This window comes from Pyrus communis, chromosome 4 (genome assembly GCF_963583255.1).
Source record: "Pyrus communis chromosome 4, drPyrComm1.1, whole genome shotgun sequence".
Taxonomy (NCBI): Eukaryota; Viridiplantae; Streptophyta; class Magnoliopsida; order Rosales; family Rosaceae; genus Pyrus; species Pyrus communis.
Genome location: NC_084806.1, coordinates 5772946 through 5790962, shown reverse-complemented (window position 1 = coordinate 5790962; position 18017 = coordinate 5772946). Strand labels below are relative to the sequence as shown.

The 18017-nt window shown below is 36.7% G+C and overlaps 1 protein-coding gene across 1 annotated transcript; it reads right to left on the bottom strand.

Moving 5' to 3' along the window:
• Positions 1–7441: 7441 nt before the first annotated feature.
• On the bottom strand, positions 7442–10687 carry LOC137732038 (BTB/POZ domain-containing protein At1g67900-like). The gene is made up of 4 exons (XM_068471329.1): positions 10558–10687; positions 10382–10451; positions 8980–10251; positions 7442–8400 (listed from the first exon to the last, which is right to left on the bottom strand). The coding sequence occupies exons 1-4, from the start codon at positions 10614–10616 to the stop codon at positions 7903–7905; spliced, it is 1899 nt and encodes a 632-aa protein (XP_068327430.1). The 5' UTR covers positions 10617–10687; the 3' UTR covers positions 7442–7902.
• Between the last annotated feature and the right edge of the window lie 7330 nt (positions 10688–18017).

The window sequence follows — 18017 nt, the reverse complement described above, 5'->3', positions numbered from 1 at the left end:
AAATCACCTCTTCTCCAGATATCTCTGCCGCACCGCCCCCTCCAAACACCCTCACTCGCTTTATTCTTGGCCCAAAGAGGATTGAAATGCACCGTAGCTTCTGCCTATACATCTGAAAACATTGTTCTAAAAGACGTTCAGCGTTAGTCAGGCGGCGGGTTGGGACCTAGCACTTAGGCGGCTAGACGGATTTAAGTAAATCTATTGTATTTCATGTAAATAAATGTCTGTTTATATTTAAAATATATATAATTTCATCATAAACCAGAAAAATAAAATGACATATATATTATAAAGTATTGGACCATAATGAAAACATAAGGAGCAAACATGTAATATGTGTTTATTTAAGTGTTCAAAAAGTATCTTACAATTTATTGGAAACAATAAAATGCAAAAGGAAAGTATTATATTTTCTATTTAAGTGAGTTGCAATCTAGGCTGGTATTGGAAGAATTAGCCGTCCTACAGCCGTCAAGCCGTCCTACAGCCGTCCTACAACCGTCAAGCCGTCCTACCTTGTCCTACCTACACACTTGTATCATGTATATATATCCTTGTAATCTTGTAGAGAAAAATAATGAGAAAAAGCATTCTCTTCCATATTTTCCACAGCTGGTGTTTAGGCGGGTCTGGAAGGGCTAGGCTGTCTAGGCAAGCGACTCAGCAAGACTAGATGGCCAGCCGCATAGTGCCTAGGCGGCGTTAAGCTGTGATTTTTAGAATAATGTCTGAAACTAATTCAAAAATCAGAAATTAAGGAAACTAAATTACTATCAAAAAACAAAAAGGGGGGAAACATGCAAAATCATAAAACCCAGATGAAATCTTTTCGAATTTTCAAATCTTATCATCATTTCGCAGTCAAGGTTCTAAAACCCAGATGAAATCTTTCCAAATTTGTACGGTGGTGGTGCGAGTGGTCTCTGTGAGCATCTCTAATTATCAAACAACGGAGGTGACAGGGAGAACAAAGCTAGCTAGTGGAGACGGGGAGAACAAATCCGGCTAGAGAAGACAGAGATATGGCGAGAGAAGGAGATGGAGAGAAGGGTGACGGCGAGGGAGTTCGAGAGAGAGAGAGCCCAGTTCGTGCGAGAGAGAAGGAAAGGTACAAAACTAATAATACGCCCATTTTGGACGGTTTTAGTAAGAGGGTGTATGTCGTGTAAAATAAGCAGATCGGATTAAATTAGTCCCGTCCAATTTAATACAAGAGGGCGCCAAACATCCGATTCCGTATTAATAGTCATATCTGGTATACCAAACGAGGCATTTAAGTTGAATGCTTGAGTAGTGTGGTACAAATCTTTGAGTAAATGACTAGATACTAGCCTACAATGTACAAATGATTTTCATTTGCAACAAGACTCTGCACTATGTAAGCAAAATGTGATCTACTATAGATTAGACTTATAATCGGAATTGTAAAACTCAACACTCCATCTATTATGATGTTCGAAACTATTATAATAATAAAATCAGTAATTTTACTTAGGACATTTTGTATGCACAAATTATTAAATCAAATAGGAAAACAAAAGTGGGATTACTTGTTAAATGACTTAGCTAGTTTAAGCGTAGTTTGGTAATATGGAGAGTAGCTAAATTTTTTATAAATCCTTACATGATTTGGTACCTCACTGACGTCAAATTTTGTCCTCACATTCTTACATGCCCCCTCACAGATGATGAATTTTTAAACCTAACACGTGAACAACACAAATGGAGTGATGTAAAGCACGTGTAGCCGTTGGACTTCACGCGTGAGCCAACCTGTTTTGATACCATGAAGAAAGTTAAGGTTCCACTACAAAACCAAATGACAATATAGATAGTAACTCAATCTCTTATAAATCCTTGAATGTTTAATTGGTCTCTCACATATGTGGGAATTTGTGCTCACATTTTCACACTTAGATATGAAGAAAGTATACAGGGCAAGAGCTTATCGTGTTTCTTGTACGGCTACATGCATGAGAATGCACCCCACTAAAGCATAGCTAAAGAGCTGTTTAGTGCTTTTATAAATGGTTAATAATTGAGATCAATAGAAGCTGGACCAGGGTTTGGGACTTGAGTGATGAATGTACATACAGATGCAGTTGCAGTCCACAAAGATGTCAACATAACCTTTCGTAGAGCTCCTAATGACTCTACTAATTAGTAGAGGGGAGTTATTAGCTACTTCACTAAACTGTCTTTTGGGAACTACCATTCAAATTCCAAATCAACGGATATAAGAGAAGGAAATTTAGATGGATTGGACTTGAAGAATAATATTCAACTAGAGAATGACCCTTATTAGGTTTGGAGGAAGCTGTCTTGGACCAAGTTTTAGGTCTCATGAGTCGTAGTTACTGTGGCTATGCACTTGTACGCTCTCATCGCTCTTTTGGATTGATTGGTTTGGCGGGTAGGATAAGTAATGGGGGTGGATTAGTTGTGTTTTTGTCTCTTTATGTAAAGTCTAGGGTTTAGGTAGGGAGTGGTCGTAATTGAAGATAAAATTAATTAAAGTGGTTTGGAAATGTGAATAGAAGATGTACAGATACTCTGGTTAGAATATGCGATTATGAGACAAAGACTTTGACAAAGGGTAGAGGAAGATCTAGCGAGACTTGGAAAGAGAATTAAAAAGAAAAAAAAAAGATATGGAGTACTTAGAGCTAACGGAAGATTTGTCGCAAAAACAAGCCTAATATCGTTTTAGAATTTATATAACCAATCTCACTTAGCGAAATAAGACTTGGTGGTTGATATTGTTATTGTTGTTATGTAAGGTTCCTTGTTTGAATCCTATCTGAGGTATGGTACTTAAAAATCAATAACGTTGGTTGAAAATAATCAATACCACACTTCCATGATCATATTATGTGCATTTTCGTAGGATTACTTATCCTACTTATACTTAATCTCACTACTTCGACCTTGTGGCCTCGGGATTAAGACACGTAACTCAATACAGTATTCGGGGACCTCAACGCCATGGATAATGATCATTAAAATTGAATTCAAAGAATATATTACCAATCCATCCCCCTAATCATGTTTAGCATTAACAGGATTATTGGATTAACATGCGGAACTCTTTTCTCTTTCTGCCCACCCTTATTTGTTATATTGTCTTTAATGTTATGCACTTACAATTCAATGAATCCATAATCCCATATTATCTTATCAAGGATAGTGCTATCCACACACCTCTTTTTATTTCATACACTCCCTCTTAATTTGTGGCCGTCGAATCGATTGAATTAAAGAAGATCAAATGACAAAAATTAACAAGAAGTGTGTAAAAAGTAAAAATAAGTGCGTGAATATCACACCCCTCTCATCAATGTCATACATTGATAATTTATCTCAACTTGTTTTAAGAAGCCCAATTCTCCTTTAACTGGGAAGGTGAAACTGGGTCTGTTGAGCCCTGAACGGAGTTTTCACCCTTCAGAAAGCTTCTCACAAAGGCTTAATTAATCGTGGTTGACCGTGGGCCACTAGAAAGTCAAACAGATGGTAATAGGCCCAGATTCTCAGGCCCAATAGTGCTAAACAAGATTGCTAGATGGAATTTCTTCTCATTGCTTGAGAAACAGAACCATTTTTCTGGCAGAAGCTTTGAGAGAATTTTATTTTTGGCCAAATCGTTTACCTTTTCTGTCCAAATTGAGGTATGTTTCGATGATAAATGTATCAAAAACTTTCTTTTAAATATTTCCTGTAAAAGTGTCTTTAATTAATGTAGAACATGTGTTGCATATGAAGGACTTTGTGTTGTCCCAATTTGTAGGATCAGAGCATTTCTGTGAACCCTCACCCCATTTTCTTGTAATAATCTTGACTCTCATGTGAATGCACACCTAATTGGGCGAGTTGATATAAGAATTAGCCCCCTTCTATCTACTAGGGTTTCATATTCTTAGATTGTGAGAATACCTGCAATTACACAGACCCCTAGATTCGAGAGGGGGTATCCCTATGAAGATATCTCCATTTGGAGAAAAAAACTGGATCAATTATTGAAGAAATAACACCGTCCCACAAATATATGAAATCTCTTGTCTTCTGTATTTTTAATTTCATATTTGATTTTAGATATGTGAGTTGTTCTAGTAGGATAACGTATCGAAGTTTCTCTCTATATATGATGTAGTTTCATGATTCAATGCAATTTCACAAAAAGAGTAGAAGGAGAATCAGCTAATGCTCTCTATGTTATGGATGATGATGATGACGACGATGACGGGTTTCCACAAGTGGTTGGAGCATTATCAAAAGGTGATAGAGATGTAGGTGGGACGTTAATGGACTATTATCACACCCGTGGGGGGCGAGAGAGAGAGAGAGAGAGAGAGAGAGAGAGAGAGAGAGAGAGAGAGAGAGATCATGCATGACCTCCTCATCAACCCATCAAGGTTTTTAAATCAAGTGTATACACGCATCAACTTTTCTTATCTTTTTCTTGTCCCTCCTTTCTTTCTTTCCATCTAATAAGAAAATATTAGCAGCAGCAGCAGCAGCAGCCATATACATCCTTCAAGCAGAAACTTCTCCACAATTTTTCGTACCAAAATATTAATTATTGGTTTAAACTTCTATCTTGTCACACCACAAATTTCTATCTTGTCACACCAGTCACTACTTTTCCGGATCACCAAGTTTTTTTTAGGTGCAAAATTTACTACTTCTTTATTCTTCTTATCGTCTTATTTTCTTTGTTTCTTTCTTTTCCGATATAATTCAAGGTGTGTTGATCGAGTCTAATGGAGAGTGACGACCAAGTAAGCAAGAAGGACGTGATAAAGGTGGAGATTCCATCGGATCATCAGACTGATCAAGTCGTGTGCGCCGGGCTTATGAGACAGCAGAGCATGACCAAGAACAATTGCCTTTGCTCCCCGACTACGCATGAGGGTTCGTTCCGTTGCAGGCTTCACCGGACCCCGAGCCTCCAGCGGACGAAAAGCCTGAGCTACGCTTCCCCCCGAGCCCAAGACCCAGCGTCTAAGGCTGGCTTATAATGCAACCTACCTCTGCTCATCACCATGATCCTAAGCTTGTAACGCCAGCAACGATCTAATGAAAAATAAGAGCGTTACTATATGTATTATTTATATCATATATGGCATGGCTCTTTGCTAAAGTTTGGAAATTTTGTATTTTCTCTGTACTTTGTAACCATCCTTATTTTGTATTGAGAATTAAAAATATGGCATTTTATCAAGGGTTTTATAAGGATCATTCATTTGTTAAGCGACATGGGCAATCGCTGTAAAACCTAGCACATCTATAGTATAATTTATATCGAATTTCTTCACTAAAAGGGCGATCCCAAACTAATAAGGCTATCCGCTTTGCGATGGTCCCAAAGGGGAGACGTCTACCGTACGCAACCTTACACTTGTTTTTTGCAAAGAGGCTGTTTCTACAATTCTACTACACGAAATCTGGTTGGTTCTTCTATGGTTTGTGTCTTATTGCAATACTTGAAGCTCTGTGCGTGTCAATGTTTTTCTATACAATTCGACATTTACTTAAGTTCCTCATATAGTGGAATGGCCTTACTAACTGAATGATTGGGGAAAAAAAACTTTAAGACAACGAAATTGCAAAGTAAAATACATTTGTTTTCACACAATTATGGAGAATGTGGAGGAAAACTGTAATAAACCATGACGACGGTAATCATATTGAAAATATTGAAAGGACAACGATCTCCGCCACAATTATGTTGTGTCGTGTCACCGACTTAGCAAGTGGCCTCTACTAAGTTCAAACCATACAGGGATATTCGTAATTGTAGGTTATTGTTGTATTACCTCGACGTGCGATCCTGCACATCTCGCACATAATTCGTTTGGCTTGTATCGAGCCAAACAACACCAAATTATGAAGCACCAAATCAAAGGTTACAAGTACATACGAGAGAAATTCCATCTCTCTCTGTAGTCTGTACTACTTTCCCCAAATAGTAAGTAAGATGTCTGTTTCTGCATGCAGAATTCGATCTCAATGATATATTGGCATCTGACTCACTATATTCCTAATAGCATTCCAACAAGACAATAGCAATGGAATTCCTATTGCTCTAATCATTTTTGGATGGCAAACATGGAACTTTACGTATCAACAGGAGAATGAAAGTGACCCCAATTTGTTCTTGCCGATTGGAAGTCTCAGTTGAATTGCCAAGGATGGTTAAAATTATTGCATGTAAAATCCAAAAGCAAGCAAGGTAACATTTGTCTATCGATTGTACTAGTTTCCGCAGATAATCACCAATAACTATTGTGGGCGTCGTTGAGATTATTGCTAAAATATGAAGAAATATTCTGAATTGTATTTGTCTTCTCCATACGGAAGAATATAAATAGGATTACACGCAGCGGATTATACAAATTAAGTCCTAATTCTAGAAAAATCGAATTTACAATAAGTCAACTAAGCTCAATTGTGTTGAGCTTACCTTAACATCCGGCACGAAAGGATGAACGCGCGATAACATAACTGCTTAAAAATTCTTGAGCCGCTCAGTAATTTTGAATTGGATATTTACATTCTAACACGATCGGATGCTAGTATTGTAACATGAGTAACCTTTTAATAGGTGCCAAATAGGCTTTTGACATTATGATTAGTTCCATGCAACACAGCACCAGGTAGTTTGATGTCATCCTCAATTTGAAAAAGATTATAAAAAACAAGAAATTTGAGGTGAATGTGTCGGTCAGTTGATGGGGTATGATTGTTGTAAAGATCGTATTTGTAAAATATCATTCAGTTTGGAGATCGTTTTGTCATTTATACGTGTTAAACTAATCAACGGTTTTAGTAATAAGTATCATCTTTACGATAAACTGTTCATTTGTGTTATGCATATGAATAACTAAAACATCTCCCTACTAACTAATTTTTTGTAGGATCAGGATCCTTTCTTGAGCTTAGGAGGCTAAGCCTCCTGAGCAAATCACACAGACCGTTGATTTTTTATCTAACGGCTATAATTATTATAACTTTTAGAGGGGCCCCCTGTTTGAAGCCGTTGGATCAAAAATCAACAGTCCGTGTGATTTGCCTAAGAGGCTCAGCCTCCTAAGCTCAGGAGAGGATCCTGATCCTTTTTTGTATATATGATCTTTAGATGATGATAAAAATAATGAACGGTTCAAATTATGAGCTCGGACAATATCGTAAGTGATTAGATAAGTAAGTTCCCAGTAAGAAGACACAAACATTGTTCATCTAGATTTTACTCCAGGTAAATCATTTTTGTTTCTTCTTGTATGCTTTTTTGACTTCTTTACTTTAAATCCTTTAATGGTGCTTTGTTTACAGCAACTTGTCTCAACTTTCCAAAAGATTTCCCCAAACCAACCGAAAAAAGAGTACATAATTTTTCTGAGAGAAAATATAATTTTCTATTATGCAGTGGAATTTAATTTGCAGAAATTCCAAAACTACAGCAGTGCATTTAGTCAGGTACATGAACTCCCCTCTCACAACACAGGAATAAAATCTGATTAGAAGGTGAGGATCCAATGGAGGTGCAGCTAGGAGACAAAGACAGGTGTTGCAGATTCATGGACAGTGACAACAAAATTGGTCCCACAAAGGGTTTGATCTAGTACAACGAATTGAGATTTGCAGCAGCCACTTGATCATGCCCTGAAGATCTTCTTTCTTATTACAAAAGATTACATGAACATTAACTAATGCACATTGGAATCCTTCTTAATTTTTGTTCCTAGTAAGTTTACAAGGAATGAGGGGAGCGAAAAAGCATAGTATTATATGTTGTTCTTTGGAATATTTGGATTACCGCATTCCAGCTTGGAGAGAACTTACATACACCGAAGATATCACTAATGGTGTGCTAGGGAAAACAAATTATACAAAAATCACTCAGTTCTTTTCACTGCTAGTTCTGTTTATGGACCACAACTTACTGAACATTCTTTTGGGTTTAGCAGGAAGTGAACAAAGAGATTTGAACTTTGAATTTCTCCCAAGTCCATCAGGATGCATATCATTGTCGTCCAAATCATCGTCTTCATCCAGTTTCATTCGTAAAGTTGACGTCTTTGACTTTGGCGATTTCAGGCCTGAAACGCTCCATTGATCCTCTGCCGGAACAATACTAGCGTTGCTTAGAGAGGGCGGAGGCTTTGACGGATCAATGTTATGCGAGGCTAGCAGAGCCCTAATGTTGCTAGGCAGCTCGGTCACTTTGCCGCCAGCCATGGCGGCTTTAGCTTGCTCAAAGAAAAGAACTTGGACCACCACTCTTAGTGGGAGCAGCTCATTTTGTGCAGCATGCATGCAGACCTCCATTGAGAGCTTTTTGCAGTCTAGAATTCTGCAAAGCCTCTTCCTTTCACTTTTGTTTAGGTCTGGATGTGCCTGATTCGAAGGCATAACAATAATTAGCGAATTTTCTATAAGTAACATCAATAAAGACCAACTCAGAGCATAGAACAAAATTTAATGAAAAGAAATTATGATTAATTATTATGCTATTGAAAATGTGGACTCACCCCTTCTAAATTTCTAGTGGATAAACCTAACCCTAACTTATAACAAGTTGTGATGATGACAAGATTTTAAGGTCAAGAGAGTTGGTTATCTAATGGTGTCCCACATTTGGAAAATTGACAATGAAATATACCTAGAAATCTAACATAATAGTCGTCAGTCCGTCGATGGATAAAACAGACTGTCAATATGTTATGGATAATAGTCAATGTTATTGTCGTCGAAAAATGTGTAGACATGTTATATCTTCATTTTTCGAACAGACTGTCAATATGACATGGATAATATGCCAATGTTATTGTTGTCAAAAAACGTGTAGACACGTTATATCTTTGTTTTCGACAAAAACAATGCCCTTCCGTTCTTTACAAACGTCCTGTGCAGATAATTTATAAGACAGTAAAACATGAATTGAGGTAAATTTGAGATCAAGTAACTTGTTATTACCTTGAGGTAAATGTCAATTGCTCTGTAGAGATCATCATGGTCAAGCCTTGCAAACTCTGGTATTGCCTCAGCAATTGCAATGAATTTTGAGAGGGACAGATTGACATCCCGGGCAATCTCCCGAAGATACACATCTATAATCTTAGCCACCTTCAGCTTCGAGCTATGTGACGCCGAGGAAGATCTCCGGCTCTCCTGAAACTCAAAATCAATGTTCTCCGCAGAGCGAGACCTCCTCCTTTCGAAACCAAGCTTGGACCTCGGAGGACTAGTTGGGGGGCTCTGCCCCTGCTGCAAGAAGTGCTCCAAAATTGTCATGACTATGTCCACATCATATCGCGTGTCGCTTTCACACGACGCAGAGGGGATTAGCAAGTCATTGACTGTTGCATCATCCAATTGAAGCCCTACCCTTCTAGCCAACTCCATTTTTGAAGAAGAAGAAGCATTGAGAATGTTGGCTGCCTTTAAAAGTTTAAGCAGAAAGCTAGTGGAAGCAGCACCTTTTTCGACTGGAACTAAACTTACGATGGACTCCAAGATCAACCTATGCTTTGAGGTTAAATCATTGGCCGAGTCTGAATCCGAATCCGACGCTGCTTGTCGATGATCACATTCGTTTTTCGATATTTTAGGCAACCATCGAGCCGCATAAATTTTCAATGCATCTCCAATGAGACTAGAGGGAATTTTCCCACCAGATTTTATAGCAATCATAGTTCTCCAATACAAATCAATCCCCAATTCTGCAATGTCCTCAGCCCACCATCCCCTGCCTGCAGGCCTACTGTTATGCCGGAGGCTCTCGGAGCCATTGCACGACACAATGTCATCTCTGCCCCTCCTGGAATAGCTGTGTGACAGGCTAACTTTGGAAGGGTTTGTGAGGACTTTTGTGGCAATTGCTTCAATGCACCTGGATGTGATTCCAAGCTCCTCCGACCACAGAGGAAATGCCTTCGTGCTCTGAAGCGTGGCAATTGAGTCCCTCCAACCGTGGAGGATGCAGGAGTTGAAGAACACCTCGAGTTTGTATATAAGGTTTCCCTTCTCGACATCCTCGGTCATCTGCAGGTACTCAGCGGCACAGCGAGAAGCGACAATGTTGTAGGCGCTGAGAGTGATAGTGATGCCGTAGCAGAACTTTGCGCAGAGCTCGAAAGCCTCGACGCTACTGGGGAAGTCATGGAGCTGGATTATGTGGTGGTTTGAAGATTCTTGGTACTCAGAGCAGAGCCTCTGCAGCCTCAAACACTTGGATAACAGAGGAAACTGTGTGACAAGTGGAAAAAAGAACAATTTTGAGAAAATCCCATGTGTGACATTGAACTTAAATTACATCAAAACATGAACTTCAAGAAATCCCATAAATTTATTTTTGTGAAAAGTAGTACGTGTGTACCTTGTGGAGCAAATATCTGCTTCCTTTCACTTGAATTATGAGATCACTAGAAACTTCAGAGGAGACTGACCTGAATTGAACAACAACAAAAAAAAAAAAAAAAATCTTTAGTACCTCTGATTAATTGAACAAAAATAATTTTCATATTGAATCAGAAAATTCACAAAAAATCTTACCTTACAGCCTCAGTAGCGTAGAAAGTATCCGGCCGGGATCCAAGTTTCATAAACTTCATGGCTTATTCCTCTGTTTTCTTCTTATGTGCTCATCAGAAGTTCCTTAACAGATTTTAAACTATAATTTCCCAAAGAGAGCTCAGCCTTATAAAAAATAAATAAATAAAAAAAACACTTCAATAACAGAAAAGAAAAAGAAAAAGAAAAAGAAGGGTTTTGTTGGATGAGATATGGTGATATATATCGAAGAACAGAGGAAACCAAGAGCTATTGTTTTGTGGGTGTGAGAGTAAATGAGTTTTTATATATATGTGTGTGTGTGTGTGTGTGTATATATATAACCAGAAAGTTGTTTAAAATGGCAAAACTCAGACTCAGAGGAGGATCAAATTGAACAACAGCAAAGTCCAGGTCCTATCAGTCAAATTCTATACCCCATGTGACCTGGACATGCAAACAAAGAAACCCAAGTCACTCTGCAATCCCAACCAAATCACACACACACAGCAAATCCCCAACAGGTCAATCAAATTAAAAAAAAAAAAAACCACTAAACTAAAACTGCTCTAAACTAAGTAGACAAATCAAGATTATGTGTAGAGAAAATCAGTAACGGAATGATCTCTCAAGATTGCAAATTACAGAGACAGAAGCTGCTGCCAAACACTGGTGGGTGAATGAAAACTTTTCCTAGAAAATGAAAATTTTCCTGGAAAAAGTAGGGTTTGTGGTAACTCGGATGGGAAAATATGGCATGGCCATGACAGCGTGCATTTTCCCATAGGAAAGTCCCACGTGCTTGTCTAGAGCCCACTTGCGCCCTTCTCCCTTATGATTGCCGCACCATTTTTAAGGGAATTGTGAGCAGTAAGAACCCCTCTTCATTCCCTCTTTTGATTAATTTTGTCAAACACTATTTTATACGCAATATCGTATGTCTCTTTGCTTTGCAATTATTAATTTCTAAAAGGGAAATACCAGAGAGGGATTGAAATAATTGAAAAGCTAAAAATAAGAGAATTATTATTAGCATTACAAAAATCTCATTGCGTGCTCCAAATTTTTTATAATGAGAAAGAAAAATACACTTGTGAATTGTATTTATACTTTTGAATTTAAAAAAAACAAAAAAATATAATAGAGAAATAGTTAGCAATGGCCCTATGAAATAAAGTGTCGTAACTGCCCTTGTGTTCTGCTGCACTATCGAAACTACCCTTTTATTTGCATTTATAGCATATGGCCCATGAATGTGAAACTTTGAATATTATTGGTGTGTGACATGAAAAAGCATGCATGAATTATGAACATGATGTTATATATATAATGGGGCAAATGATAGCTTTCTTTGGTCCTAAACATTATTTAATTAATGGGATATAAATCATATTCCATGAATTATGAATATGATGTTATAATGTGGGCAAATAATATCATATTTTGGCAGTTGAAGGTCATCCTACCACACTGTTTCACATCGGACTATTAAAGGTTTGAGAATTTTTTTTTTCTTTTGTTCATATTTGTGTACATTTCTTGATACATGATCGTAACATGAGCTACTGACAGCAATGTAGGGCCACAATAGTGTAAGCATACGACTTATACCTAGTCAGGGGATATAAACTGTACCTCTTGTAATACCAAAAAAAGAAAAGAAAAAAAAGGAAGATAAAAAATACATGAAAAAGAAGGGTGACATAAATCTTATCCCTCTAGAAATGAAAACAAAAAAGATACAAAGAAAAGAAAGGGAACATGAAACCTAACCCCTCTAAAGCCAAAACTAAAAGGTACAACACCACAAGATTGGGGGGGAAAAGCCAGAAAGTGAGACAACCTATATGTCGGGATGCATATTAATTTGAGAAGCAGAAGCCAGGCAAGCCAACAAAGTTTGAAAATAAAGCAGCACGAACCGCCGACGAAGGGAAATCATGCCATATCAAAGTTGAAGAAGACAAACCCATGTTAGCAAAAGTATTTGGAACAACATATTTTTTATGATATATGTGAGAGGCATAGAATGTCATCTTCCGAACACGGTCCAAACAAATAGACCATTGCGTACGAAGAGGCCAAAGAAGATTAAAACAAGTCAATTGAAGATTGAAAATAAGACAATGTGCCAACCCCACTAATATGCAAACTCTACCCCAATAATAATTGTTGAGAATTCAGGAAAAAAAAAAGAATTGCGATGATCAATCCATTGGCAGAAACCACCAACAAACTGACTATATATAGCAATCCTTGAAAACTCATCCATAAGCAATAGGACTAGATTTTCCCTTCGACAAACCATCTGTATTAAGTTCAATCCAAGAAAACCAAGGAGGCAACCAAATCACAGGAAGAATAGTAGGCTCCTCACGAGAGATAGGTCGGATCCCCAATAAAGAAATGATATGAGTGTCAAAGACTTAGAAGTGACCAGAAATAAACTCCCTACCGTGAACGTTTCAAAATTTATAGACATGCAAATACAATGAAAAGAGATCGGTTTACACTACAAAAAAAAAAACATATTTCGAGCTTTTTAAATAGTCGAAATAGTAGAAAGACCCGCAAAAATCCACAAATTGTGCAACTGCTGGAAAAAATAAATTGTAATATAGAGAAAATAATGACTTAAAAAAAAAAAAAAGCAGCATGAGCCGTCGACAGACAAAAAAGTTTGAGCCCCTTGATGTATGATCATCTAAAGTTTGGGGCCCTTGGGAAAAAATTAAACTGTAATATATGATCATATGATTCTACTAAGTGGCCCTTGGTAGTTGAACTAACCTCATAGAAAGTAACATTGGTATTGTTTATCCATAATTTTTTTTTTCAGTTTTTCTCTTTTCGCCTAGACAAAGTTTGGGCGGGTTTAGGGCGACTCTCATATATGCCAAATATCCACCGGAACTCACGAGAAATGCACCGATATTATTATGTTACCAAGTCCCAACACACTCTCAGGCAACTCCAAATTCACTTTAACAGATATTATTGTTGTCCAATAACGGTTTAGCTTTATAGTGAGGAAGGACCAGAATCGCTTTTAGGATTTATCCTATGCACTTCGTGGGGGTGTGAGGAGCATATGCTGCACCTTCCCCTATCATAAACGGTTGGTTACTTGCAAACAAATTATAGGTCAAATGTGTAAAGAGAGGTAGATTTATTAAAAGAGAAATGTCGAAGGGTTTGTCTACTTAAGTGTTGCACCACAAATTATAGGTCAAATGTGTAAAGAGAGGTAGATTTATCAAAAGAGAAATGTCGAAGGGTTTGTCTACTTAAGTGTTGCACCTGCACTATATTCAGGCATGATAACGGAGGAGAACAACCCATTTTACGTTAAGTCCCAATCAATGTCCTCCATATAACACAATCTAAGCTTTGTAATAGCTCGATCAATGTCCACCCTTTGTTTCGTTTTGTTTTAATCCTTTGTGACAGTGGTCCATGCCTACCTCAAATTTAAGCAATTGGCACTTTGCGACATTTGATACTTGGGGCAAGTGGCAATGCAAAATATAAGAGAAATTTTTAAGTATGTTGAGAACACTTATCATATGATGTATCATTTTACGTGTTATAATATGAGTGTATGAGAATGATAGAATTGATATGTCTCACTTATAAAATTTATTAATAACAAAACAGATACACATATTATAATTCAAATAAAATAATAACATTACATTATGGTGTTCTTAATAACGAGAAGTCTCTCCAAATCTAGGGCAACTGGCAAGTTCGATATTTTACCCGTGAGTGGAGGGTAAGGTGTGGAATGAGTGGTGCTGAATGCTGGTAAAGGTCATTGTGAGCGTAAGTTGATGTCCACCCTACGTGAGAAAGAGGGTGCACCACAAATGCCGTAATGGTCCTCTTGATGCTGCCCAACGGGGTGGCCAACCGACAATATGGGACCTCCAATAGGCCCAGATTCCTCTATGTGCTTCACTGCTTTTCTTTTGTACATGGGACCCTCATTGTCTAATACTTGGGGCCCTTTACAGTTTGCAACTTTGCATGTAGTAGACGACTGCAGTTGCCAACCAGTTCTAAAATCTGAACGGGTTTCGGCACTACACCTTCAGACTCTCACACTGACTTTCACTTCCCTCCGAGATTCCTCATACTATAAATCCTAATGTAACCAAACCAAAGATTTTCTTGTATGATTTCCTCCACAAAATTTACCACCATTTCATTACCAAGTAATGGTTGGGGATAATTATCAAACATGCCACAACTTTGATAAAGAGATGTGCCAAACGATAACCTTGAAGCACAAACTAAATTAGAATCCACTATAGAATATAAAAAAATCTCAAAGTTTAGTGAATGAATAATATGAAAGATAACAAACTCTAGCAACTTAAAAGTTCTTTATATAATGCCTAGCCCTAAGCTTTCTAGAAGTATGTGTGTGTGTATAAATATATATATAACTAATTACGAAGGTAACAAAAAAAATGACCACATCCTAAAATCTCAAAAGGCTGATACAGCGTAATAACTAGAGAATTCGGCAGAAAAAGCCCCATATATCACATGCTTCATAGCAAACCAGTGAGTTGTGCTTGTGATACCACTGTCATGAGTACAATATAGAAATATGACTATTGTATTGATTTGTTTAAAATTTTACAATATATATAGGTTGCATAAATTTTTATTTAGGTAGGAATTCAACATTAATCAATTGGAATTACATTCTTATATACAATAATTATGGAGATTATTCCAGATTAATTTCCTTAATTTAACAATATATTCTCTTCGAAACAGTTAGTCATCATGCATGAGTCAAATTGGACACCGAGACTCAAATACGCAAACCTTTAATCTTTCATATTTGCAGTTTAAATTTTGATTTTCAATCTATTCGAACATCTGATTCACATCAAAACATATATGTATTAATATATTAATGTCGTCATGACCATAAATTTAAATCACGCATTTGGCAAAAATCATCGATCGGAAGCACGGAACGGTGAGGCAAGCTGAGATTCATAAAAAAACACAAGGACCCCACGAATTGTATGCATACAAACCCTGTTATCAAAGTGAGAGTTTATGAGAAGGGGCACCACAATCCCACATTGGAAAAGCTGAAAAAGAGTGTGGTCAGTGCACTGGGGGATATAAGACGGTCCCTGCTGTAACTATGAATGATACAACTCATAAGGTCTCGAACGCAACAAGATTGCACCACAAGAATCGTATCTGGCTCACTTGAATACGTACAAAATTTGATGTGCCAGAAAAACTAATAAAAAGATCGATGAAAGTAAGAGACAGACAGAGACAGTGATTACACAAAAAACTGTGCATGCTTGACATTTGATCTTTCATGTGAGCCTAACAAGGCTTTCGCGCGATTGGATTAGTACAATCAGATAGTTGCAAATGACCTTGGCCCTGACTGACCATATTTAATCAGTGTCTCATCTCATTTAATTTTCTCTTGTTTTATTAGGGTTTTATTATTTTTTAGTGCCTAAACTTTTACTTGTATTCTAATGATTCAGGAGAACTTCCATGGAATGAAACACCACGGTTAAGAAGTATTTGTTTTATATAAGTTATTTTCTTAATTCAATACATAAACTATATTTTGTTTCAATTTAGTCCATGATTAATTTGTTACCGTACAGTATTGTTCTTTAACATCTACTAATATGTTCTCTCAGGTTATACGAGACATAAATTTCGTGATGATGATCTGTCTCTTTCATACAATATTTTTAATTTCTTTTGCTGAATGAGAGCTTGTAAATGAACAGAGAAAGCATATAATTACTGCGTCATGCTTAATTATTTTGGTTTATAAAAACATGAGACAGTTGATTGCAGTTTGGCATGCATATCACGTTCATAGTTCTTCCCCAACAAGGTATATATTCTTTATTAGGTAACTATTTAATAGGTCAGAATCTAACGTCAAAGAACCCTGAAAAAAAGGCTAACTTCCAAAACGAACAGTTAATCATTTCAGGGATCCCACAGGGCCACAGCCACTCCAGGGCTGCTAAGCAGCTGCAGCCTGCAATTATATGATTTGATCGTACCATTAGATTCTCTATGATTACTAATAAGAGTGTTGTTATCGAGTTCGATAATGAGACGTGAAGAGGAAAACAGCAACAAAAATTCAAATGCACAATAATACATGGCCTGTCGTATGCATTGTATTTTTAACTTAATTTACGTTACAACTAGAAGCGGAACAAAGATAAATTCAAAGAAAATGACGAGAGTTTCATGGGTTATAAAAAGATGCATGGTGACCCATTCTTAGATTTATTATCAAAAGATATATTTTAATATTTTAATATCTATCTTAAAATTGAATCCAAATGATCAGTGACCATAAATCTTCATTATCAAGTGACCAACCAGACTCTAGTGCGTATGTTCCATTTTGCTCTAAAAAAATTCATAAATTATTAAAATTCAAGAGTAGGGCCAGCAAGAACAATATAAGGGAGCATTTTTGCTCACCACCATAAACTACGGTGTATGCTCACCATACACCTAATGACCTGTCATGTGCCATTTCACTTAACTTTGGTTATTTAAAAAAAAAATTGAAAAAATAACATTTAATGTGAAAGTTAACTAGAATTAAGTAGAATGATATGTGGCAGATGATCAAGTGTGTAGTGAGCATATACCATAGTTATAATGGCGAGCAAAACTGATTCCATAATATAATTAAAGTATTTTCTTAAACACCGTCTCTTTGTTGAATTAAAAAATGTCAATTGCCGCATTGTTCTACAAGGGCAAAAAACTAATGATAGAGCCATTGACGATCCAACTAGATGGAGGGCGAATGTTTAGAAAAACATAAATACTTCTCTATTCTTACGAAAGACTTTTTTTCTTTTCTTTCTCATTCGTTACGTGATATTTATATTATATTAATAATTCTCTTTTGAAGTAATTTAAAAGGTAAATTGCACGATAAATTGGTAATGACCTTTTTATTTTTCAGTATACATGAATAGAGATTTGTTTTTTATGAATATCAGAAATACAATTTATATAATGTACTTTTTTCACGTGTTATAATAAAGTTAATTTACATACAAATAACCAAATACCATATACTATGGATTAATTGGTCTCTGATTTTCTGTATTAGATGGTTTAATCACAAAGTAATGGTTGAGATCCAAGGGACAATTAGTCAAAAACAAGAGGTTAAAAGCTTGAAAATCACAGTTGTAGTTGGTAAATGATGAGGAACATCTCGCTTTCCTAAGATACCCACCCTCCCCTCCCCTCCGTTTTGTCAAAGATTCGCGTGCAACACATATAATAGGCAGGATAAGTGTGACATGACAAATGTGTTTTTAGCCTTTGCATATTATTGAATATTGACCTTGAAAATAAAATAAGGTGATGATATAAACTCCTGTTTATATGCATAATTAGTACTAATCCAATTA